General features: G+C 45.6%; 1 protein-coding gene across 13 annotated transcripts in view; it reads left to right on the plus strand.

The window, feature by feature from the left end:
- RAPGEF2 (Rap guanine nucleotide exchange factor 2) overlaps positions 1 to 26842 on the plus strand; it is a 1671940-nt gene that overhangs the window by 1517964 nt on the left and 127134 nt on the right. For all 13 annotated transcript variants that reach the window (XM_069631345.1, XM_069631346.1, XM_069631352.1 and 10 more), the window contains one exon: positions 12847 to 13230. In XM_069631345.1, coding sequence (XP_069487446.1) covers positions 12847 to 13230 — 384 coding nt within the window. The remainder of the gene's footprint in view (positions 1 to 12846; positions 13231 to 26842) is intronic.

The following is a 26842-nucleotide window of genomic DNA, read 5'->3' on the forward strand; positions in this document are numbered from 1 at the left end:
GCCCTAAAATTGCCCACGCCACACAACATTCACTTGTTCTTTCGCCATATTGTTGTTTGCCCTTCTTCCTGCCTGGCCAGGCCAGGAAATTCCCTAGAAAGTCATGCACTTACCTGGGAAAGCCCCAGCTTTCGCGGGCTAGTGATGTGTGTGTGTGTGTGTGTGTCTGTCTGTCTGTCTGTCTGTCTGTCTGTCTGTCTGTCTGTCTGTCTGTCTGTCTGTCTGTCTCTCAGGAAGGGGGTTTGACTGTCTGGTCCCACTCCAGATCTGTGGTGCATGAGACTCTGGGTGTGGGACAGGAGTGAAACCACTGCTGGTTGTTTGAATGGTGCAGATGCTTACCATTGATGGGCTGTACTTGCTTCCAGGCTGGAACTTTGATAGGAGAACTCCTCCTGCAGCCATTTCATCAGAGAAGCATTGGAGCCAAGAATCCTGTGTAGAAGAACAGCCTACTGAAGATCCGAAGAAGACTCCTGAAGACGCCCAGCATCCTTTCCTTTGTCTGGCCCAGCAAAGACCTGTTGGACGACCCAATCTGCAAAGACCTTCTGCTGTACTTCAGCGCCTTGACTGGTGGGACCAACCAGTATCGATGTGTTTTTAAGGATCCAACCATCCTGAGCCTCGGAAGTGTCCCTGAACCACCCAGTGGACTGACAAGCTCTGCAATGGGCTATCTCGCTAGAACTGTCGCCGTTCCAAGTTTGCAGCCGGAACGTCAGTGGTCACCAGCCTGTGGTATATGTCGTCTTCCTACTGAATGTCAGCCTCCCAGCTTCAACGGATCCTACTCTGGAAGATGGTTTTCAACTGCAACTGGAAGGATGCCTGCCATTGCCTGTGTGCAGTGGCCGTCTCTGTAACCCGCCTTCCCCCATCTTGTGAAGTGTCATGAAGAGGTCTGCATTGGTTCTTTCTGCATCGCCAAGGGTTGAACTCTGGTCTGGACACGGTCGGAGGTTTCCTTGCACCCGCAGCTTCTGGGCGCCTCTCACTGGAAACAATGGTGGGAAAACCAACCTCCAGGGACCCCCAGTCGACCCATTCAGTCTTCTGGGAAAATTGGTGTCAGGGGGATAAGTAAATGCAAAACATTTGTTTCCCACTGTCCCTCCATAGGATAACATTGAGAATAAGTCTCTTTGTAACCTTCCATTCAACTGCTTTTTGGTCGTCGCACCTGGGCAGTGAAACCTGAAAGATAAGAACACAGTAACTTTGTTGTATTGCTTCTTTTGAACATTTAACCACACAAGTACTTTACCTGCTTCAGGTACGTTCTGGGGATAAGCATTGTGACTTTTGGGCAGATAAGGATTGGACTTCTGAAGCTAGGGCATATTTCTTGTGACTTGGTTCCATCTTACTGCATCGCTTACCTTATTTTATTAATTTAAGTCATTGAATGCATATTAGAACCCATGGTGACTGTATGTATGTATGTATGTTTATTATTTAATGTTGTGTGATATAACCTGCTTATTTCATTTTCTGTGTGTTTTGGGCCTAGAATAAGTATTTTTGTACTTGCCTGTCTAAATTGAATTATTGTGTACTTCACTGTGTGGACTCATTGTGGATCCCCGATCCTTCTCTCACACTCCAGAGAACAGCATTGACTGCTCTCCATTGCCACCCTGATTGGGTTTACGCTAACCTCTGATCCCCTGTTCACTATAAACTAGGGTGTCGTCCTACAATCTGTCCACCAGGCCAGATTCTAGAAATCCTTCTTAACAGCAACGGATATCCAAGTCCTCTTCCTCCTCTTCTCCCTTCTTCTCCGCCCCCTCTCAACAGGGTTCCAACCCCCTGCAACAAGAGATTCAGATGCTCTTGCTGATACAATACATTTTGCATGTTTGTCAGAGAGGGGGTCGGGCTACTATTCGAGGTTTTTTGCCATCCCAAAAACAGACAAGACGAGCCTTTGACAGTTTTGCACCTCTCTTACAACCTTTTCTTAACCCAAGAAAAGTTTAAAAAGATAACCCCTGCAATGATACAGACCCCTTTACCATCGGGCGACTGGATGGCTACAGTGAGTCTCCAAGATGCTTACCTGAAGTGTGGATTTCACCCCCTGATCAGCACTTCCTCTCGTGATTTTTTAACGGAAACAACCGTTACCAATACATGGTTTCACCCTTCAACCTCAGCTCAGCCCCAAGTGTCTTCAGAAAGCTGATGGCCACTGCTGCTGCCTACCTATGCCTGCAGGGGATTAACCAAGTTGGGTTGTTTGACGCTGAGTGCCGAGCAGCTGGGGGGCTGTCTTATGTCATGTTTAAAGGAGGGGCAACAAATGAACTAAAAGCATATAGTAGCCTTTAGTCAGGACAGGTGGGATGTATTAACAGCCGCATCTAAGAACGGCTATTCAAGGTTGTTTTGGTCAATGGTAGTGAGGAAAGCACTTAATGCACCTAATGAGCTTCAATGCTCCATACCACCTTCCTCTTGGCAGAAGCACTTTGGGGCATTGTATCATCATCGGGGGGATTTGCAGGTAGATGTTACATCTGACGTCATAATCCCACTAGAGGTGCAAAACAGGAATTTTTACCGTAAAGGAGGTCGAAAGGGCAATCAAGTCTTCGGTGGGCAGGAAAGCGCCCAGCCCGGACAAGATCCCAACCTTTACAAGGATGAACCACTGATCTGGACCCCAGTTCTTAACCAAGTTTGTAATGCTGCGATTAATCAAGAACATGCCCTCAAACATGGCGCCAAGCGGCAATTGTTCCAATTTTTAAAAAGGCCGACAGTGGTGTGCCTAGAACTACCGACCAATCTCCCTACGTGATGGGGCGGGAAATATTTTTATCTAGGTACTTTTGGAACGCCTGCAAGGGTGAGCAGAGGCATCTGGAATACTGAGTCATTTCGAAGCAGGTTTTCAGAAAGGGGATCAGTACGATTGACCAGAGCTTCCGACTGGGTTTGATTTCGGAAAAGTACATTAAACTGAGTAAAGCTAGGTTTTACGCAGTATTCGTGGACTTAAAGACTGCGTTACAAGCAATCAACTATGGCAGGCCCTGGTCAAGAAAATATCCCTGTTCTCAATTCAGTTACTGTATACCAGCAACCGTGCATCAGTACGCTGGGGCCAAGGGGCAGAGATCACTGAGCCCTTTGATGTTAATAGCGGTGTGAGGCAGGGGTGCATGTTGGCCCCACTCCTCTTTTGCTTACATATAAATGAAGTAATCAAGGAGCTGGAAGCGCGCCGGCTGGCTCCAACTAAGCTGGGGCAAGATGAGGTTCCCTGCACTTTTCTTTGCTGATGATGCAGTGTTGTTGGCTACAACACCGATGGGACTTAAACACACATTGGCAATTTTTACTGAAAAGTGCAGGGAGCTACACCTTGAACTAAATAAGGGGAACACTAAACTAATGGCATTCAGGTCTAGGTTGGCCAAACCGGCAAAGCTCAATATTGAAGTGGATGACACAGCCCCAGAACAAGTGAGAACATATGATTGCCTAGGTGTTAGGTTTTGTGAAAAAGGCTGTGGACATATCAAGTTGTTAAAGCCACTGCCACCCTCAAAAAATAGAGTGGAGGCATTGGGCATTTTCATCATAGTCACTGTGGTGGTGCTGTCACCCCAGCTCTCCAATTGTATTGACTACAGGCACATACTTCATGCTCTTATGGCGCAGAGATTTGGGGATATGTTGGTACTCAATCCTTGAGTATAGCGGAAAACACGCTTTTGAAATTGCTTCTCATGCTACCCTTGTCTACCCCCATTGCTAGTTTGCACATGACCTCCAACTGGTAGCTGATTTTTATCAAGTTGAAACCTATTTTATACTGGGTTAGACTATGGACTTCTTCAAGTCTGACTTGTTACAGAGAAGCCCTCAGGTATGTCATGCCCCTCGAAGGATCGTGGGCACTTCTGTGGCTTAAATACATGAAATCCTGGCTCTTTGACTCAAACCATGGCCACGTATGGAGGTCACCAGAAACTATGGCCAGGCAAACCAAGGGTTTCAGCACGCGAGCTAGTGTGATATCATCTCAACCTTCCATGGAGGTGGCCTGTCACAATCTGAATACTAGTCGGCTTTACTTAACGGTTAAGCTAGATTTTGGTTTTGAAGTCTATATGGATTTGATAAGGCCCCGTTATGCACGCTTTTAAATGTCGAATTCCGTCTTGGCACCCTTAAACTGGCAACATTTACACAGTACTGGGATGGGTTCAACAACAGAGTTTGTCTTGTTTGTGGGCCCAAGAAGCGTCTATTACCCACTTCTTGTTTTTTGTGAAGGGCATAAAGACCTTCGGGTAAAATATTTAGTGCCAATTTTGAGGTTGGCAGGTATTCGCCAAGTCGAAGTGGTGACAGCCTGCTGTAAGAACACTTCTGACTTGACAATATTGTTGCCAAGTTTCTACATGGAGATTGGTTGAGGAGGTCTAAAGTGAGAAATGACAGTCCTTTTTTGTTGCAATCATTGCCCTCAGTGATACCCGCTCATGAACTCTGAATGTTAACCTAAACAGTGTTATTTTGTATGGAACAATGTATTCGATTTGTTGATGTTTTAATCCTTTGTTTTTGACTTTTTAAGACCGATTATTGTGGTGGGTCCTTTTTGTATCCATTTTAATCAACTATATCAGTTGCTGATTGTATTTGTTGGTACCTTTTATGGCTTATGCCACAGAAAAGATTATGAACTGAACTGAATAACATGTTACTTGTATTTAGACGACTGGCTGGTGAAGTCCATTTACCATCTTCAGCTTCTAATAGGCATCATGTTTTCATTGGGACTCTTTAAGTCAACACTGTTGGGGAGATTTATCATTTTTGTGCTTCATCCCCTCTCCTAGTGTGACCCCCCAGCCCTTTTTGCTGGACTTCTGGACCCTTTTCTTTAAATCCTGAATGAGTGGAGCCTTTTCCCACTCATTCTTTATTGTTGGCTCTGTCTTTTGGAACTCTATACTTTGTATTCTACCTGTACTATGGAGTTTATCTGCTCCCTAGCCCTTGGAGGCATTTTTGTTTTTACTACTGCAGCACACCGCTCCAGGGCAGTGTTGCTGGGGACCCCGAGGGCCCTTCTTTAAGATTATTTTTCTGTATCCTCAAGTAACTACCGTTCTACTTCGCATCTCTCCCAAATCTCTATATAGTTTGGAGATTGGCACACGCCACCTTCAGTGGAGTGCCAAAGGGATAGCTAGTATCCCCCTTCTCTCTACTTCTGTGACTTTTTAGTCACATAGACCATCTCTTAGTTATGGCTGGTGGCAGTGGACATGTTCTACTAACTATTGTGTAATTTTTATACCGCAGGCTATGTGCATAGCCCCGGTAGTGCACAATAGGGACACCCAAGTACCAACTTCAGGCCTCCCTTCTTTTTTAGCCTTTACTGGCATGGTTGTTCTTTGTTAGCCCCTCTTCTACCACTCTGGGAGGGTGAGCGCTCAGTGTGTGTGTTTTGCCTTTGGCGGGAACCCTTGGCTATCCCTGCATAGGCCCCAGAGTGTCTGGGCACGCAGAAAGTGAGGGAGGAGTCTATCACCCCCTTTCTTTTGTCTGCCAGAGTGCCTGAATAGGACCAGCTCCCACAGGGGGTCTGGCTGTCCTGATTGGACAGCCAGACATCCCTTTCTGTAAAATGCTGACAGAGATTGCAGAGGAGTACGTGCTGGAACTGTATAAAAGGTGAGGCCTCTGGAGTGAAACGCAAGTCGACCACTGTAAACTAAAGTAACCGAATGAAAAGAAGACGACCAGAGATCCTGCTGACCCTTTGCAACACTGTGAAGCAACCACTGCTCTCCTGGCCCAGTTTTCTATGTGACAGAGGAACTCTGAAGAGGACAGCTTCTTCCCTTTGGCTGTTGGGAACAACCAGTCCCAAAACAAACTTTGAATTGAGCCATCTCCCGAGGTGCTAGGAGCGTCCAGAGTTGCCAATACCAGGAGGCCTGCTGCCCATTTTGAGTGCATTGTCGTGGAAAGGCAGAATCCGTCCAACTCTTTGCTGATCCCGTAAGGAAGCTCCATAGATCCGATGCAACTCGCAGAGACCCCCTTGCTAGAGTGCAGGACTGCAGGAAGCAAAGAAGATTGACCGGACAATCCGTGTCCTTTGTTGGTGCTGCAGAAAAGGTGCCATAACCGCAGAGTGAACCAAGAAGTTGCTGAAAATCGTGCCGTTGTGTGCGGCTACCGACTCGTAGGAACTTTGGATTTTGAATCGAGGGAGTTTCAGGTCTTTAATTGGTAAGTGGACTTGTTATCCAGCTGCGGCAGGTATTGTATTGACTTATGCGGTCGGTTCACGGTTAGGTTCTTAACGTTGTGAACTACTTGTGTTTCTATTGACACAGGCGAGTGATGACCACGGTTGTGGTTTGATTTGTAAGCAGAGGTCTGGTCATTCCGGTACGTGGTGATTTTATATTTTAACCACATTAGGTTCCATTACCTCCCGTGGTGGTGGTTTCCTGATTCTTTTTACATGGAAATGAGAACATGAGACTAGGGGGCACTGTGGTGTTTTATGGGCATTGTAGTCCTCTGTGGTCGGTTTGTTATTTTTACCTTCTGGGATGTTTTGGAGTTTCATCTACACGGTGTGAAGTTTTAATTTTGGGGCATTACTATTAGCACTTGGTGTTTTGCTGTAAGTGAGAATATGGTTAGCACTACCTAAGCCTCATTTTTTTTCTTATGGATTTTGTTTTATTAGGTCTGTGTTGGGAGACGTTTTTCCATTGTGCCACACGTTAAGGTTGGCATGGGGAGATGCTTGTAGTAGGTTTTGTCAATGGTTTTTGTTTGGTTCTGGTTAGTGTCCTAATGGGAACATGTCTGTACTCTCACAGGTGCTCCTCCCTGAGTGGATTTGATTTTGGAACATTTAGGCTATTTATGCCCTGAAGATGGATTGTTTTCCAATCCGAAAAGCGTTGGCCATATAAGAACATCTATTGAAGCCTATTTGGACGTACAGTTGCAAAGAAGTCACGTGAAGCAATTTAGTTGTGTCTTTTCAAAATTGTAACTGTCTCATTTGGAAACGGAGCAAGAAGCCATATGAAGCAAATGGACGTTTAAAGTGTGAATCATGTATTGCACAGTATCACTGTGAATAATTTTTGTTGTGTATAATTACGAGCTTTATAAGTTAATAGGGACACATCGTGAATCTTATTTACTTCATTATCAAGAACGAACAGAACAATTTTTGTGAATGAACAGAAAGCTCTTTGAAAATATTGTTATTTGAAGTTTATTAATTTGAACTTGTTTTTCAATTTGATCTTCAATTAAAACCCTTGTTGGGCTTACATTTTGTGAATACCTGCCTATATACTTTGAAAATTTAGCCTTATATAAAAGTAGAGTGGCGGCTTTGACGTGGTGCAAAGTCCCAGAACAATATATCGTTCAAGTCTTTGTGGGTTCGGAGGGACCCTTTTTGAGTGCATCCTGGGGGTTACTATACGGCGACGTATGGTCTTGTTTTGCTGCAGAAAAGCTGCCATAACCGCTGAGTGAACCAAGAAGTTGCTGAAAGTCGTGCCACAGGTCCTCCCTCAAAACTGCTACTGAGAGATCCCGTCCATTGTCCTGCCTTCAGTCATCAGACCAAGGAACCCGGAGGTTGGGTCCAGAGCTGCAACATTGTGTAGCATCCAGCACAAATATTTTCTTCAAACCTAAAGTACTATGGGGGAAAAAGGAATTGCTTACCTGATTCCAAGAAGTCGCTCCAGGGTGTGAGAGTGCACCCAGCGGTGTCCAGGGTTACCCCTTAAAATACTTGCTTTGTGAAGAAACCCTATCTAGAACCTTGAACCAAGCTAATGTTACACTAACTAATGATTTTCCTCCCTTAAAATAACTTTACTATATGTGTTTGCAGAGTAAATCTATCACTGTATAAACTGTTAGAAACCGCGTAATAACCGATAATACGATAACATTGTCTTTTCCGTTTCTAATGTTGCTACAAATGTAACCGCGAACAAACACGAAAGTGTCCTTTGAATTGTATTCTCAAGTATTCCGAAGTATTCTAGTGTAAACGTCTAAAGTATTTAAAGTGATTCTGGTGTATATATAATAAATATATAATTTTATATGAACTAGACGTGTAAGAGTTTCTTTGGTGTGCATGTCTAACCAAGGTTCAATGTACTTACAGCTCACATCTTCCTCTTAAGATAAGCCTGACTGCTCTGCCACTCTCCAAGGTCCTGAGTTAGTACAGACTGATACTAAGAGTTGGAGACCTACAAACCACTGGGATACCTTACTAAAATGTTACTACCAGTAGGAATTTAGGAAAACTCACCTAATAAACACCAAACAATTTACACTTTTACTAACGCATTGGCTGGAGCTCATAGGAATTTTTATGCAACTCCCAGTCACGGAAGGTGTTTCCAACACAGGAGCGAGGGGTATATGCTTTAGCTACAGTGAATCTTTTCTGGACTCCCGGCCTGACCATGGCGTGGTGGTTCCAATGCCTGCATGCTCAAATGTCAGTCTGTGTACAGGCAGTACCCATGGAGAGGCTGCCTATGCACTTCATACGGTTCCACCACCCTGCACATTGGCACTAAATGAGAGATCCTTGGGACAAACCAATTCTGATCCCCATCTGGATCAGAGTCAACCTCTGATTGTTGAACGATCCAAATCCCCTGCTGGGCATTTGCAGACCTAATGAAGCAAAAGAACATATACATTGAATGGAATTGCTGGGCTTTCAAGCCGCTTTGCCTGTTCTGGAGAAATATTCTATTATGATCCTACAAACAGCATGGTGTCAATGTTTTATCTGAACCAGCAGGAATGGAGAAAGTCATAAAAGCTGTATGATCGAACAGTTCAGATATGGGACTGGGCCCTGTAGAACAAAGTCTTCTTCCTGGCGGCCCAGCAGGCAAGAACAGACAAGGAGACGGATGTTCTGAGCAGGGCGGAATGCTCTGATCACGAGTGTGAGTGTCTCCTGGAGGTTCTGGCAGACATTTCTGCAGAACCATGACCCCCCCTTGGTGGACATCTGTGCTACGGAAGCAAACCGCAAGTGCCATCATTACGCTTCTTGGAAGCACCTACCCCACACATTAGGGGGTCGTAGGTGCTGCACCATGGCTCACGCCATCCTGGTATCATTGACACCACTGGTGCTGAATCTGTGATGTAACTGGCACATACATCATTTGCACATGCCATAAGCACTGCTGTGGGAAATTGCAACCACAGTTTTTACCAAGTCCATGTGAAAATTATGATGCCTCACCCAAAGACTTTGAGGACCTGGGGAAGGAATCCCCAGGGGCTTCACTGTCATTCCCTTGGGACAACATGTCTGCATATGCCCTTCTCCATCTTCCACTGATTCCCCACATTCTCTAGACGTTTTTCGAATTACCACAATTTGCCAGATTCTCTTGATCATCCGCACTTCTCCTCCTTCTGGATCTCCTTCATAAACAAGGGGGCGGGGGTGTACCAACCTTCCCCTCAATCACCGTCCTTAGTGCTTTGGCACCTGAAGAACTGGCATTCAGCCATTTAGCTTCATCAGGAGACAATATGCGGTTCCCCACAGCATCCAGGAAAGGTTCCACAAGATCACAGTATAAAGGTAAATGGCTTAGATTTTCCCAGTGGGTGCTCGACAAAGCCCAGAACCCTTTGCAAGTGTCAGTAAACTGTGTATTCTATTTTCTGTTGCGTTTAGTTCACTCGGGGGGGTTTGGGTCTACTCTAATGGGGCTATCTGGTGAATATTGGAGATTACCTGTCTAATGAACAAAGATTTATTGTTCTTTCCAGCCCAGTTATAAAACCACACTTTGTGGGGATGCTTCATCATTCCCCACCTATATGTGGACCTATTCCAGCTTGACGTTTAAATGTAGTCTTGACAGCGTTTGGGCCATAAACCTTTCAATCCAAGGTGCTCTGCAGAGTTTCGGCTTCCTGGAAAACGACTTTCCTGGTGGTGATAACATTGTCCTGCCCTCTGCTCAAAGGAACTGTACATTATTTTTCCTCCAGATATGGTGGTACCCCGTACTCCTGAAGTAATTTCCTGCCAAAGTGGTGAATGTGGGAGAATGGAAGACCAGGCTCCCGTCCTTCACCTCTCGCGCTTGGCCTAAAGGGTCACGACCCAGACACCCGCCACGAGAAGAGTTTGCCCATCTACCAGACGACCAAATACCCTGGTACAGGAACATACGGATGTGTCCATCTGCCTGCCCAGCAGCCCGCACTGGCCATGCCGACACCTGCGGCACGGATCAACTAGACTAAAACCTACACGTCGTTAGAGATGCCATGACGACCTAGCCAACGGTCAGCACACCTGTACAAATATACACACTGGACACTCCCGCACCAATCTACACGAAGAATATACTCAGTGCTATGACGTAGGCGACAGACATACTCACGGACGTGCATCTTTATTATTTTCCACATAGGCTTTGAAAATGCAGAAACGCAAGACGCATCATGAACTCATCTAAAAGAGCTTGCTTACGCTTCTCCTAAAACCAGTTGCCACAATGAGAAATATAATGAAGACACGATACTGGTCATAAGACAATATGGTACTGTAACCTAAAGCGCCTGTGCACCAAACGGTTCCACTTATACACCAGGCCTAAGTAGGCCGCAAGCAAGAGCTTCCATGGACGTTAAAAGAACAAGAGTCAGGTTGCTGATCCTGCAGAATGAGCCCGGCGAAGCAAACAGCCAAGGTCGCAATGTTGCAAACCCACATTCCAAGAGCAAACCATCAAGGGCACGATGTTGCAACCTCGCACGCCGCACACCAACGTTAAAGTCACACCTGCAAATTAAACCAGGCACAGTGGAAAAACAATATTAATTGTGCAGAATTCTGCCTCAAACACGGTCCCATCTCACGTGACCAAGCCGAACCTGACAGGATGCCAAGCCCAGGAGGAAGAAGGCGTCTGGATCCCTCGTTACAAGACATAGGCAGATACAATCAAAAGGATCAATGGACATCTGCGACAGTGGGAGTAGTCGGCCTTCCAGCTATGAATAAGTCCTCACATTGTCTGCACGTACCCATAGTGAAACATTGTTGCAAATGACAGGTACACCCAGAGCTGGGAACAGCGATGGTCCCAGGCTGGGAAGCTCGCGGGCGCACCAATAAGAACATGGGGCTCCTATCACTGACGCCATTAACATTAACCAATCATCAGGGGTCTTCATGTAACAATTCTCATGTATCTAATTGTAGGGACAACCCAGATATATCACCTGACTAACCCTTGTCCACTAATATTGTTCTCTATACGTGTGCTATACTAACCCTACCACTCAAGCCACCAATTAAGAGTGGCGATAGGTTTTTTGCTAACTTTCCAAGGTGACGCAAGTAGCGCGTCATACTAAGGTAAAAAGGGCCTGCGAGCCCTACGATTGTGTGTGTGTCAGGACGGACGCGTACGCTCCTTGACCCATCCCTGCCATTTTGTCTAATAAACAGCAGAGTCACCTTGCTTCTTGCGTGTGTCTCATACTCTATCTCATCTGGGATATACGGGAGGAGTTGGGGCCTCCCTGCCCGGAGGTCTGCGGACGGCCCGGCCGACCCCGGCAGAATTTCCCCCCGACAGTGGTCTCAGAATTTCACACTTAATTAGAAATGTCACTTTCAGTAGCCTCTCTGGACCCCCAGAGGCAGGCAGAATTATACACTGGATGGATGTTTATAGAGCCCTTAGGTTCTATCTTGAGAGAACTAGAACTCAGTGGCCGTCGGACAGAGTACTTGTCATGTTTGGGCGGGATTGTTTGCTGCATCACCGCTTGTCATTGCAAACGCCCTCCAGTCGGATTGCATGTGTGCTTGACTGAGGCGAAATGCAGGGCAGTAGCCTTTCAGAAATATGTCCAGTAGGCGGCAATTCGTAAAACAGCCACCTGGGCCTCTCCATCAGCTATCTGCAGGCACTATTCCCTCAACAGCAGTTCTAGAGCAAATGCCCAGTTGTGGGAAGAAGTCCTGCGTAACATCTTTGCACTAGTATAAGGTCCTTCCTCTCAGAGTCCTATGTTGCTTGGTACTCTCCCATAAGTAACGAGGATGAGGATGTAGGAGTAAGGAAAAGTGAATCACTCTAGTGACTACTTGTACTCTTAGTCCAAAGTCCTCTTTCCTCCATACTCCCACCCTTCATCCCCTAAAGAAATGGTAGTTAGTCCTTCTGGTCCTCTTGAGGGTTAAAGGTGCTGATAGTTTGGAGCATGTGGGGCAGGGCCATGCTCCGCACATGCAGCCCGTTTCTGTGTACAAACATTTTTAAGGGAAAGCGCGTGTTGCTGTGCTTGGGCTCCGGTCCCATCCCCACTCCACGAGGCCTCACATGGAAGAAAGGGGACTTTGGACAAAGAGTACAGCTGTCACTACAGTGAGTAAGTTTTGCTTTCTTTCCCCTTCCAATGTCAGATATTTTCTCTCTCTGGTTTGTAACAGTAATCTTTTACATCTCAACAACAAGATAGTGTGAGAACTGCCTCTTCGCTTCTCTTTCATTTGTAAGTAGAACAGGCAACAGTATAGTTAATCTAATTAGAATTTAAGTTCACAGAATCTACAAGTAAGTTGTAGCTGACGGCTACATCATAGTCTGCGGAATACCTGCTCATTGCGTTATTCAGTGCAATATGTCCCTATCACAGGAGAGAAATACTGCAAAACAAATGATGTATATAATTGAGAACATTATTGCATTTTCTTTAGATATTTCAACATGTCTTTTTGTTTGCATTGTTTCCATCACCCAGGTACTACCTGAAAAACAATATGGAGACAGAGACATTATGTTCGGACGAAGATGCACAAGAGCTGCTGAGGGAAAGCCACCTCTCTTTACTTCAACTCAACACTGTGGAAGTGGCAACACAACTTTCTATGAGGAATTTTGAGCTCTTCCGCAATATTGAACCCACAGAGTACATTGATGAACTTTTTAAACTCAAATCCAAAAACAGCTGTACCAATCTTAAAGATTTCGAGGAAGTCATCAACCAGGAAACATTTTGGGTGGCGTCTGAGATCCTTAAAGAGACCAACCAGCTGAAGAGGATGAAGATCATTAAGCATTTCATCAAGATCGCCTTGCACTGCAGGGAGTGTAAAAACTTCAACTCCATGTTTGCTATTATCAGGTAACTTGAAGGTGTACCAGCCGAGAGTTGTTATTTGAAAACAGTGAAATTTCACTTCTTTTGTTGCCCAGATTGAGGCTGCATTGAAGCACAAAATCTGCAGTTATTCACAAAAAAGGTTTCCTTATAACAGACCTAAGGGGTATATAGTTGTACAGACTGAAGGAAAGTTAGGAGAGAGGAAATATAATTGAAAGTGTAATATACCATTCTAGGTCGAGTGAAGTGAGTCATTATCATGGGATGATCGTCCGCTCCCATGTTATTGGGAAAGTGTCATTATCCCAAGCAATAATGCTCCCTCCCTCGATGTATGAGGGAGGGGACATTATACACAGAGTACAAGTAACAATAAAGGTTTTAGAGTTGTGGTGGAAATGTAAAACAAATTATTTTAAGCAGTGTTTTAGTAATTTAAATGTGGTTTCATTTTGTAATATTTAAAACTAGATTGTCTTCATAACATAAGAATTTTGAAAGTAAATTTAGTTGAACTGGAACTGGTTAGCATGAGCTTGTTTTAGGTACAATGTTAAAGTGAAAAGTTATTCTACACAAAATTGAAAGAATTGTTCCATGTTTTAACTGTTTTACTTTGTTGTGTTAAACTAGACTGCAGTGTCTTGTGAAAGAAATCTTGTTGGGAAATTCCATTTGTTTCCTGAATGCCGAGAAATGCTTTCTGTTGTTTCCATGGCTGTTTTTAAAGTCAAAATGTCTGCAATGCCGCCAATACCACTAGATATTGATTGCACTCCAAACATTCTTATTGTCAGAGAGGTAGTCAGTAATGACTTCTGTGTGCTAATAGTTTTTCTGGAGCTTGCGAATCAGCTTAGATTCACATGCTTTGCGTAGGCCACCATCTAATGATGGTGTGGAGTATACATCACTTTTTGGGGAAATCAATAAAGCTGCATCGACGGGCACATACCTGTAATCCTATCCCTACTCTACTTGTACCCATCCTTCATGCGTTGGCGTCCTCAGATTGTGTTTTTTCCCGCTGCCGAGGTTGGATGTTAAACGCAGAGTCTCCGTCAATTGAACAGCTGCCAAGGCCTAATCACGCCAAAATCCACATCTGAAAACAGACGAGATCTGCGGTGCAGCGAGAGATCGCCAATAGTGCAACATGTCGAAAAGCCGATACAGTAGGCAGAGTAGGGGAGGGATACAATTTCTCATACTTACTGTGAACTTAGAGAATGCCTTTAACCCCCATTGCAGACTTGCACATAACATTTAGCTTGCACATTCCCAGCCATCCCAATAGAGAAAACTCATTTTGCCCATGTTGTAATACTAAGTTCCTTTAGAAAGACACACACTTTGTGTGCCACAGCTGCCTTCCAAGGGACCACAGCGATTCTCTAATGCTTTAAGCCAAAAGCATTAAAGTAGTGTTGTACTAAAAAGTTGGCAAGCCAATGCAATTCAGGTGGAAAAGAAATTGGGCGAGTAGACCGCTATCACAGAAGACATGGACGTGGAGAAAGTTTTCAACAGCATCATTAGCGAAGCCTAGGAGTAAGCAATAGAGAAAACGTTGATCGTATCCTGGCAACCTCCAGCTTCGTAGGGTCAACATCCGGTCATGCTGTGGAGACAACCCCTGGTGCCATAAAGCTGCTCAAGACCCTAAAGCCATAAGACTAGTCGGACACGGATGCACACATTCGTTCGTCATCACCTTTATGCCAAAGGCAAAGCTGTCTGAAGCGGGAGCGATGTCTAAAATAAGACCGTTGAGTGGACACACCGAAATGATCTCCTCGAAACCCAAATAAAAAGCAACAGAATTCAAGGTCTGAAGTCTAGTGGAGAAAATCAAACTCTGAAAGACGTTAAGAAAACACAAAAAACAGACATCACAACGCACACATCTGTAGAAGGAAAGGGTACCTTATCTACTGCCATGCAGAAGAAGGGTGCCACAGGATTAATAGAATCGGAAGAGGAAATGGAAGCACACACAGAACACCCACAAGGAACTGAAATGGTCTGAGGCTAGATTCTCTACCCTCAAGGGGAAAATGTAATCCTTTGCGGATTTCTGCAACACACTATCCACAAAAAGAAAACGGAAACCACTTTTTGACATGAAATCTACTGCGACAATGAGATTAGTGAAGAGGATGAAAACACAGAAATTGACCCAGATGACTATCCCATACCATCTCAAGAAGAGATAACTGAATATCCTACCTCATCCTCTCCAGAGAGCACCGTGTTTTATGTGCTGACTAATTACAAGGGGCAGTGAATAGTTTTAACATACAAGTAGAAGAACCACAAGAAGAGGCTGATTTAAGTGAGTATGTCCTCAAGGAAGGAAAGGTCTGTTTCACAGGCTATTTCTTTATTAAAAAGTGTAGTGAAGAGAATGACACCATCTTTTGCAAATTCAGTGCAGAGAAAATCCCATTAATCCTAGAATTGAAATGAAGTACAGATCAATACCTACTGGCCCCCTTTTTGCTAAGGGCCCAGCACAAGGGTGATTATTTTGTAGCAACTACTACTAGAAAAAGATCAGGGGAACCACTACCGACAAGTGAATTCCCACCAGATGAGGAAAGTAAGAAGATTTAAGCTTTTTGGAGGAGAATAGCAACATCCGCCTCTCATGAGGTCCGAATTGCTAACGCTACAGCTTGCATGCCAAGGTATGGTAGAGATCAGTAGGACGAGATAGAACAATTTACAGATCAAGTAGCGGAGCAAACTAGATCAGTAATGCGTACAATAGCAGATGGGAAGAATACATCAAATGCAGTGATACAAAACTCACTGGATCCTGCAGAAACAGCAGGCAGAATTATTCAGGGTGACATTACAAAAAGTCATACGCCTACTAAAGGAGGCAAATTATATGGCGACATTAGATTTGAAAGATGCATACATTTCTATTTCGATATTCCAAAGTCACAGACACTACTTCAGCTTCAAAGTACTAAACAAACACTCCCAATTCAAGGTCCTTCCTTTTGGACCTGCCTCATCACTGTATGTATTCACAAGTGTGCTCGCAGTGGTTGCCGCGCATCTACACCGCAAGCCCATGTGAGTATACCCGTATCTGGATGATTGGCTAATAATGGGAAGGGATGCACTAGAAGGCCTAGCAAACACATGGCAGATCATCCAAAATGGTCTACAGGGAAAGGCTCTCCCCTTACAGATATACAATGCAACTGAACTGTTCTATATCAACAAGCATTGTGGAACTCAAACAAAACAGTTATCCTCCCAGTGCATTTGGCACTGGTGCATACAAAGCGACATATCCATGCAAGCACAGCTCATCCCGCGGATTCACAGTTGTCTAGAAGACTCACTCAGCAGAGTCTTAATTCCAGAATACGAGTGGGAACTCCACACCAATACACTAAAACAGATTTATGCAACATGGGGTCACCCAACAATAGACCGGTTTGCAACAAAAGAAAACTGAAAATGCCAACACTATTCGTCCAGGTTCCTCCAACCGGGGTCCCTAGGCAATGCACTCTGGATGTGTCGATCAGGGATCTTTGCATATGCTCCCGCCCCACAACTCTCCGACAACACTTGTTCGCAAAGTAATTCACAAGATGCGCCAAGAGTGTCTAACAATAATACTCATTGCACCAATGTGGGCAAGATATCCATGGTACTCCCACCTAATGCACACGCCGCTGTGCCCACCAATCAAGCTGCACCCAATACAAGACCTACTAACACAGAAGAACAAACAGTTCAGCCTGGCTCCTGAGGTCATAGTTTGGCCATCTCAAACTACGTACAAAATGTAGTGAAGTGGGAGAATGGAAGACCAGGCTCCCGTCCTTCACCTCTCGCGCTTGGCCTAGAGGGTCACGGCCCAGACACCCGCCGCGGGAAGAGTTTGTCCATTTACCAGACGACCAGGTACCCTGGTACAGGAACATACGGATGTGTCCACCTGCCTGCCCAGCAGCCCGCACTGGCCATGCCGACACCTGCGGCTCGGATCAGCTAGACTAAAAACCACACGTCGTTAGAGATGCCATGACGACCTAGACAACGGGAAGCACATCTGTACAAGTATACACACTTAACATTTCCACACCAATTTACACGAAGAACATACTCAGTGCTCTGACGTAGGCGACGGGCATATTCACAGTGCATCTTTATTATTTTTACATAGGCTTTCAGAATGAAGAAACGCAAGATGCATCATGAACTCATCTATAACGCTTGCTCACGCTTCCCTTGAAACCCGTTACCACCATGAGAGGTATAATGGAAACACGATACTGGTCATGGAAATGTATGCTACTATAATCTAAAGCACCTATGCACCAAACAGACTACTTAAGCACCAGGCCCGAGTAGGCCTCAAACAAGAGCTCCCGTGGACATTAACAAAGCAAGAGTCAGGTTGCTGATCCTGCAGAAAGAACCCGATGGAGCAACCAGCCAAGGTCGCAATGTTACAAGCCCACATCCAAGAACAAATCATCAAAGGCACGATGTTGCAACCTCGTACTCCGCGTACCAACGTTAAAGTCATATCTACAAATTAAACCAGACACACAGTGGAAAAGCAATATTAATTGTGCAGAATTCTGCCTCAAACACGGTCCCGCCTCACGTGACCAAGCCGAATCTGACGAGATGCCAAAACCCAGGAGAGAAAAGGCGTCTGGGTCCCTCACTACGAGACACAGGCCGAGACACTTGAAAGGCTCAATGGACACCTGCTACAGTGGGAGCGGTCAGCGGGAGCGATCAGCCTTCCACCTATGAATAAATCCTCACATTGTCTGCACGTACCCATATTGAAACATTGTTGCAAACACAGGTACACCGAGAGCTGGGAACAACGGTGGTCCCAGGCTGGGGAGCTCACGGATGCACCAATCAGAACATGGGGCTCTTATCTCAGACGTCAGTAACATTAGCCAATCCTCAGGAGCCTTCATGTAACAATTCTTATGTATCCAATTATAGGGACAACCCAGATATACCACCTGACTACACCTTGTCCACTAATATCATTCTCTATATGTGTACTATACTAACCCTACCACTCGAGCAACCAATTAAGAGTGGCGATAGGTTTTTTGTTAACTTTCTGAAGTGACGCAAGTAGCGCGTCATAATGCAGTAAAAAGGGCCTGCGAGCCCCACGATTATGTGTGTGTCAGGACGGACGCGTACGCTCCTTGACCCATCCCTGCCGTTTTGTATAAATAAACAGCAGAGTCGCCTTGCTCCTTGTGTGCGTCTCATACTCTATCTCATCTGGGATATACGGGAGGAGTTGGGGCCTCCCTGCCCGGAGGTCTGCGGACGGCCCGGCCGACCCCGGCAGAATTTCCCCCCCGACAAGTTGGAGGCACTGCTGAGATCTGTTTAAGATCAACTTTTATTTTTAGTTTTTCCAGGCACTCCCGTTGCGAGGAGGCCCGGCGGCGCGGCCCCCTCTGCCGTTGCCCCCTTCTGAGGACTACAGGACCATCGCGGAGCCGCGAGAAGACCGGACAGCGCAATCCGGATATTGGCCCTCGGGAGCCGGTTGAGAAGTATCCCGCCCGCGGTCGGCGAGTGTCCAGACGTGGTCCAGACGAGGGGAGGTGGCGAGCCGCTTGGAGGGTGCACGCAGTCGAGCGGCCCTGCATCGAGAGAACTTGGTGAGCATGACACGCACAACAAGCAATGCGAAATTGTGAGGGAGGGGGAGGAAGTAAATAAGGGAGGGGGGAGGTATTGTAGAGATGTGCGGCGAAGGTTTAACTGAGTGTTGCTAATGGAATGAATGATAGGAAAACGAGTGCGAGAACAGTCGGCTAACGTTACGCGAAAGAGGGGGGCGGGGCACGAAAACATCACGTGCAGCCGCTCGTAACAGTCAGCTAACGTTACGCAAAAGAGGGGGGCGGGGCACGAAAACATCACGTGCAGCCGCTCGTAAGACCCTGATGGTCTAAATTGCGACTAAGTGTGAGGGTGGGTGTGTGGTTTCCTACGACTTGACATTTATTGATCAATGAGTAGATGAGGTTCCCTATTGTTCGAGCAAGAAACTCGATAGGTAGATGACGTTTCCCTGTGGGCGGTAGCTAGTTACATAGTTGCCCAAAACGGAAGATAATTGGCTGGTTAAGCCCTCCTGTTAAGGGGCGTATCACACGCGAGGCGACGCAGCGTGCGCAGTCCGGTTATATTATTGATGAGATTACCTTGTTCCAGGAGAGACAGGAAGACAGCTGTAGGGTTAGCGGGGTAGATTGCAAGTGTATTTTGAACTTAAAAAACATAACAAGAATATACCAGTAGCTCGAAGAAATCGGTGACGTCACCAGTAGGGATTTAATAGGATATCGCGAGCACAAGGAATTTTGGGTTTGAGAGTGGTGGGGAAGAGAAGCATGATAAAGGAGCTGGTACGGAGATAAACTATAAACCAGTGGATCGAAAACAAGGGGAAAGGGGCGTGGCTGCGCACGGAGAACGCCGGCCATGGCAAGTGTAAACGCGGGAGGAGAACGGAGAAACAGGACGACTGTATAAGATCATCGTAAGGGGTACGCAGCCGCAGGGGGCTGCGTGCGCTTCGGCCGCAGGGGGCCGTAGGGGAAGGAATATAATATAACATCATATTTATTATTATTGCATAATTTGTCAAAAGGATTGTCGAAAGTCCCCACATTTGCGGGGCGAGGTAAGCAATACAAGGTTGTATATCGTAAACTGCTAGTAAGGGGAAGGGTAACAAGGGGAGTGAATTTATGTCATACGGGAGAGGGTCGGGAGGGTGGGGGAACACCCTCACTACCCCACTACAGCACATATGCACCACACTGCCACCACATAGGGAGAAGTTAATTAAGTACAGCATAGAGTGGACCCAGGGGACAGATAACAAAATGTTAACACCATGGCCGCCTAATGGTAGTTTCGATCCATATGCCCAACATTCACTACTGAACCATCTGCACAATACATACAAGGGGAAGAAGTTGGCAAACCATGTGGAGGTGTTTAACTTATGGAGGATGTTCCAGGGGTCTCGACCAGGACCAAATGGAATGTTCACTATGGGGGAAACACCGGAAGAAAAGGAGATTAAGAAAGAAGGAACGGGTGGGGAAAAGGAGTGCGAAAGCACAAAGAATACGGGGAACGAAAGACAGGGAGGAGAAAAGATTGATAAATCAGACGACATAAAAAAGGAACCGAGCAATGGGATACCCATAACACCGGGAGTGAAAACAGAGGGAGGAGGGTTGTACCCTTTAAGAGAATTAGGAGAAATAGCAGGACAGTTAAGGGCGGCTGAAGGATACTCAAACCCGGCATACAGCCCTCCACCATATGTGGCTCATGGGAAGATACCAATGGGGGACAGGAGGATTAGAGAAGAGCAGACTGTAGAGATAGGAAACGATGAGTGGATAGCTGCACAGATATTGTTGAAATTACGAGGCTCACTAACTGGAGAAGAAAGGGAGGCGGTAAGGAGAACAAACGAGGATAGTGCCAGAGAGAGTGAAATGAGGGGAGAGGAGCTACTACGGCAGAAGGAAGAGATTTTGGAGGAAAGATTAGCAGAACTAAGGGATGAGCAGAATGAACTGATCAAACAACTTGAGCGGGAGGAAAGAGAGAGAGTGAGGAAAAGGAAAGAAGGTAAGGACGAATTGGAAAAATTAAGGGAACGAAGTGAGGAACAAAAGAGAGAAGCTGAAAGGGTAAAAGGAGCAGCAGATAGGGTATCAAGAGTAGTGCTGAGAGAGAAGAAGAAGGAAGAAGAAGAAAAGGAAAAAGAAATGGAAATATGGAGGAGGAGGATAATATCAGAGGCAACTAAGAAATATGAAGAGGGGAAGGTAATAGAGAGTATAGTAGAAAGAGAAAGGGTGAAATGGGAAAGGAAGAAAGAGGATGAAAGGATATTGGAACAGATGAGCAACGAAGTAATGGAGGAGTTGAAAAGGAAAAGGGAGGAAAATAGTAGGGAAATGGAGGAGAGGAGTGAAGGAGGAAGAGAAGAGAGGGGTTGGGAGAGTGAAAGATGGGGAGATGTATATAAAAGTAGAGGTAGCAACAACATCAGCACAAAGGGGAACAGTTGGTAACAACGGAAAGGGAGAAAGAGACCTAATAGACTTAAAAACAGTAACAATGAAAGGAAAAAAGGCAGAGTGGGGGGTGCCATTTATGAGTGATTTTTGTAGTGAGGAGGAAGGAGGAGTGGAGAAGGATGGAAGGAAGAGTGAAAGGGAAAGCTTAGATAAACTATACCTTACTAGAACAAACATAGATTCGCCCTGGATGAGTAGAAGATGGGAGGAGCTGGAGAGAAGTAAGGAGGAAGTGAAAAGAATAGGGGAAACACAAACCAATGAAACCACGCCACCCACATCACCATCGCACCCTCCCACGTCACGCCCTACATGTTCAACTACCGCGCGCTCTCTGCACAGAATAAAGCTCGCGCCCTTCATGAATGAACTTACACCGTATGCATGTCGGCTTAGGGACCTCCCTAGTCGCAGGCAAGACAGACAAATAAACATACCCATATTGAACACAGGAAATGATGAAAAAAGGGGAAAGGAAGAAGAGGGAGGTAGGAGCAGAGGTAGTAAGGAAGAATTTGGAGTAGTAAAAGAAATGGGGGAAGAGGAGGGGTGTGAAGACTCAACATTATGGAGCGTAAAGGGTGACACAACACAGAATTTAATGCCACTGCTGAAGAGAGGAGGGGTTAGACCACAGTATGTACCTTGGAAACATACGGATAAGGAAAATATAAAATGTAGGCTCCCATCACTAAGTGGAGGTGCGGGTAAGTGGATATATGAAATGGAAAAACACACCGCAGGACAGAAACTAGCAGTAGGAGATGTGAAGGGCCTGTTAATATCAATATTAGGGGATAGAGCGGATGACATTTGGAAAAGAGCGGGATTCCATGGGGTAACAATAACGAACACATCGCATGATGGGGCACCATTTGCAAACTGCAGACATGCGCTATGGCAGGCACTGAGAGTGCAGTACCCAGACACATCAGACATAGGAGCCATTACTTCCCGTAAGATGGGTGAAAATGAGGATCCTGTTGATTATATACAGGATGTTCAAGAGAAGTGGCGCATGGAAACTAGAGAACAATGGGACAAAACACCAGCCATATTTTATCATATACTAGTACAAGGGCTCCCAGAAGGAGTTCAAAAACAACTAAAGAAAGTAGTAGGGATGGAAGCAAAACCATGGCCAGAAATACAACTGACTATAGTACATCACTGCAGAACATGGCAAGGAAAAATGAAACAAAAGGAAGAGGATAGGAAAACAGAAGAGGCCAAATTAGTACAGAAAAAACTTACTAAATACACAATGGAAGGGGCACTAATAACTACGCCCACACCAATGGCCCAAAGCCCAACGCAAGTAGTGGCTGCACAAGATCCCGCACAAATAACGCCTCCACAAGGTGTAATACAGCAAGTGCCGCCTCTGCAATTACACGCACCAAACATGGGAGGAGGGTACCCAATGCAAGGAACTGGGTATTATAGTTATAACCGAGGGAGAGGAGGGTTTATGAGGGGGAGAGGATATGGATATAATACCCAACAACAGGCTGGGGGACTAAGAAATAACTACCCCACAGGGCAACCCGTATACCAGGACAACACAGGGAGCTTCCCATGGCAAAACAGGGAACCACCCGTGTGTTGGAGCTGCGGACTATTGGGACACATGTCACGTACATGTAGGGTCAGGCCAGGAACACCAGCATGGAATGAACAAGCACAACCCAGGACATTACAAGAACAGCAGGGCATACAACAAGAGCAGACGTCACAAAAGGGGAGTGACCCACAACAACAAACAACACAACAGCCACAAACCTATTCACTGCCACAACAACAAATAACACAGTACCTGCCACCGCCACAACAACAAGTAGCGTTAATACAACCACCACCCCAAAATGAACGAACACAATTGGGTGGGGTGACGGTGTTGGGACACAACCCTTACACAGGGAATGGCCAATCATTGTACCCCCAATAGGCCAGCCCACAGACGGCCTTGGTGTGTCCCATCCTGTCAGTAACACCTAATAGTGCGGAGGAACCACGCATAGAGGTAACGATAGGTGACAAAAAATTATCATTTCTTGTTGACACCGGGGCAACCCGGTCTTGCATAAGGGAAGGTAAATTTAAGATGTCAGGCGAAGCCATGAACACCCAAGGATTTTCTGGGGCTAAAGGGTTGGTTCCATTTACTGATAATGTTCCCTTATCTATTGGAGATTATGATCTGTCAGTTCCACTCTTGTATTATAGTGCCTCACCAGTAAATATACTGGGGAGGGACATAATGAACAGGTTGAACATGACGATCTCCTTTACAGAGGATGGCATAATTTGCTCTACTCCAGGGATTAACATGCTCGCAGCACGACAGATTTTGCAAGCATACTGTGGACAGACAGCGATTAGGGCGGAGCCAGTAGATGGCGAGATATTCCAATATGGCACTGACATGGCATTTGCATGGATGCCAGGGATAGAAGGGAAAATATGGAGGAGACCAGCAGCCTATCTATTCCGACCAGAAACACCAGGTAATGAACTAGAAGGGAAGGTGTTTGTAGTGGACATTGAGAGCATTATTGCAACAGCTGATTATGTTGCTGTGCACGCCCAAGATAAAGAAGGGAGAGCATGGAGGGCGGTGATAGCACTAGCAGAAGGATGTAGGCTGACCCAGGTGTCAGATGAAGAGCTGTTCTCAGAAGAAAAGGAAGAAAATGAAATGGTGTTCATGATGAGTGTAGAAATATGGCTAAGAGTGGCTCACAAACAAGTAGCACAGAAAATTGCAATGGCACTTGAGGCACCCGCAGGCACCCCAGTCCCATTTTTTTAAGGAGGATATGTCAAAGGTGCCCAAATCATTATGGACTATTAGCCCTTATGACGTGGGATGCATAAAAAGCATAGGGGGTGTAAGGATAAAATTGAAAAAAGGTGCGATACTACCAAGAGTTAAACAGTACCCATTGTCAAAAGAGGCAGATGAGGGCATATTTGAAACCATAACGGCCCTTATAAACAATGGCATATTGGTCCCCTCAGAATCACCATGTAACACAGCTGTGTACCCGGTGCGCAAGGCTAAAGGGGGGTCTTGGCGCTTCATACAGGACCTCAGACCCTTGAACAACATAGTAGAAGCAGAGTATCCAGTAACAGCAAACCCGGCCACAATATTGTGTGGCATTCCAGCAGAAGCATCACGATTTACAGTGATTGACCTTAAAAATGCTTTCTTCTCAATACCATTACACCCAGACTCACAAGATTTGACAAGCTTCACTTACCGAAATACAAAGTGGAAACATACCAGATTACCACAGGGGTATTGTGAATCACCCTCAATTTTCAATAGAGTAATACAGATGGATTTGGGTAACGTTGAGGTGGAAAGCACAGTGTTACAGTATGTGGATGACATAATAATTTGCAGTACAAACGAAAGTAAATGTAGAGAGGACTCCTTAAAAATGTTGACGATACTGGCAGAAAAGGGGTACAAGGTAGACATGGAAAAGATACAATACTGTCAGGAACAGGTACTTTACATTGGTCAACTGATATCCCAACATGGAAGAAGGATTGCACCACAAAGAGCACAGGCCATCTCAAGCACTCCCGTGCCACAGACTGTGAGAGAACTGCAGCAATTTCTGGGGCTGTGCAACTACTGTAGAGCATGGGTATTTGATTACAGCTCATACATAGGACCCCTGCTTGAGGGTTTGAAGGAAGCAAATAAAGGGGAGAAAAAGTTGGGATGGACTATGGAAATGAGGGAGGCATTTGACGAATTAAAAGACGCGATATCAACTGCTCCAGTACTTGCATCCCCAGACTATGAGCGGCGCTTCTTTATATTTTCACATTGCGACTCAGCAGTGATGAAAGCAGTATTGGCCCAAAAAACTAGCATGGGCTATAAACCAGTAGCATTTTACAGCGGTCACTTAGACCCTATAATGTTAGGCCACTTCTCTTGTGAACAAGGTCTTGCTGCAGCTGCTTTTGCAGTAGAAAAAGCATCAGCAATAACTATGGGGTGTCCAACTACACTATTTGTGGAACATGCACTATTTGCGATATTGAATAAACCTAAGTCCACGTTAACGACACAGAGGGCATCAGGTTATGAGATTATTTTGTCTAAAGCTGAACTGGCAATTGTTAGATGTAGCACGGTTAACCCTGCAAGGTTCCTAGCAGAAGTAATTGAAGAGGGAGATTACGCCCACGACTGCACCCAAGTAACTGAAATATACTCATGTACTAGGAAAGTTGAAGAAAACGCACTAGAGGGAGGTGAGCTTTTGTTTATTGATGGGTCATCAACTATTGATCAAGGAGATGGGATACGAAGGACTGGGGCAGCAGTAGTAAAAATGATGGAGGCGCCGGTGTGTGTGGCTATGAAGTGTGTACAATTACCACAGCACTACTCTGCTCAAGCGGCGGAACTCGTTGCACTAATATTGGCATTAAAGGAAAGTTTTAATAAAAGAGTAACTATATATTCCGACAGTGCATATGTTACATCCACTGTCCACTCAGGGCTATCAAAATGGAGAAGGAGAGGGTTTAGGAGAGCTGATGGCACTCCAGTACAACATGCCCTCTTGTTGGCTGAACTAATTGAAGTAATAAACGACCCCCAAGAACTAGCCCTAGTAAAATGCACCGCACACACCAATGGAGAAGACTACGTTTCAAAAGGAAATGCAGCAGCAGACGCACATGCGAAATATGCTGCATATTTTGGTGAGATATGGAACCCCACAGACTCACAGAGAGGGAGAGGGAGGGGAATAGCGAGGGAAATGTTAATAAGAGAAGGGTACACCCATCTCCCAGCAACACAGATTATGGAGCTACAAGCGGCTGCACCAATGGCCGAAAAAGAAGTATGGGTGAAAAGAGGATGCACAATGTCACCAACCGACGCACTATGGCGCCAGGGTGGCACTGGGAAAGTTGTAATACCGTTGGCACTGTTAAATACCGCCTTGAGCCAATTACATCACCCTGCCCATACAGGCAAGGAAATAATTGCAGCACGAATTAGAGAAGATTGGTTTTGTCCCGAGTTAACCTCCCATGTGTCAAATTTTATCAGCAATTGCATCACATGTCAACAGTTTACGGCCGGTCATACTCTAAAAGTGATAAGAGGTACAATACCCCGGCCAGAAGGACCTTTTCGGCACCTTCACATTGACTATGTTGATATGATCAACATCTGTCAAGGCAATAGGTATATGATTGTAGTAGTATGTCCATTTTCTAGGTGGATTGAAGCAGGGCCCTGTTCACACCCTGATGCGTTTAGAGCAGCCAAATTCATAGTAAGGGAGGTCTTCCCCAGGTGGGGAGTGTGCGAGGTGTTAAGATCAGACAACGGCCCCCATTTCGCAAATGAAATGTTCCAGCATATTACATCTCTGCTGAACATTAAACACAAATTTGCATGTGCATACCACCCACAGGCTAATGGTGTATGTGAACGCCTGAATGGCCTG

This window comes from Ambystoma mexicanum, chromosome 6q (assembly GCF_040938575.1).
Source record: "Ambystoma mexicanum isolate Mex_15411 chromosome 6q, UKY_AmexF1_1, whole genome shotgun sequence".
Classification (NCBI taxonomy): domain Eukaryota; kingdom Metazoa; phylum Chordata; class Amphibia; order Caudata; family Ambystomatidae; genus Ambystoma; species Ambystoma mexicanum.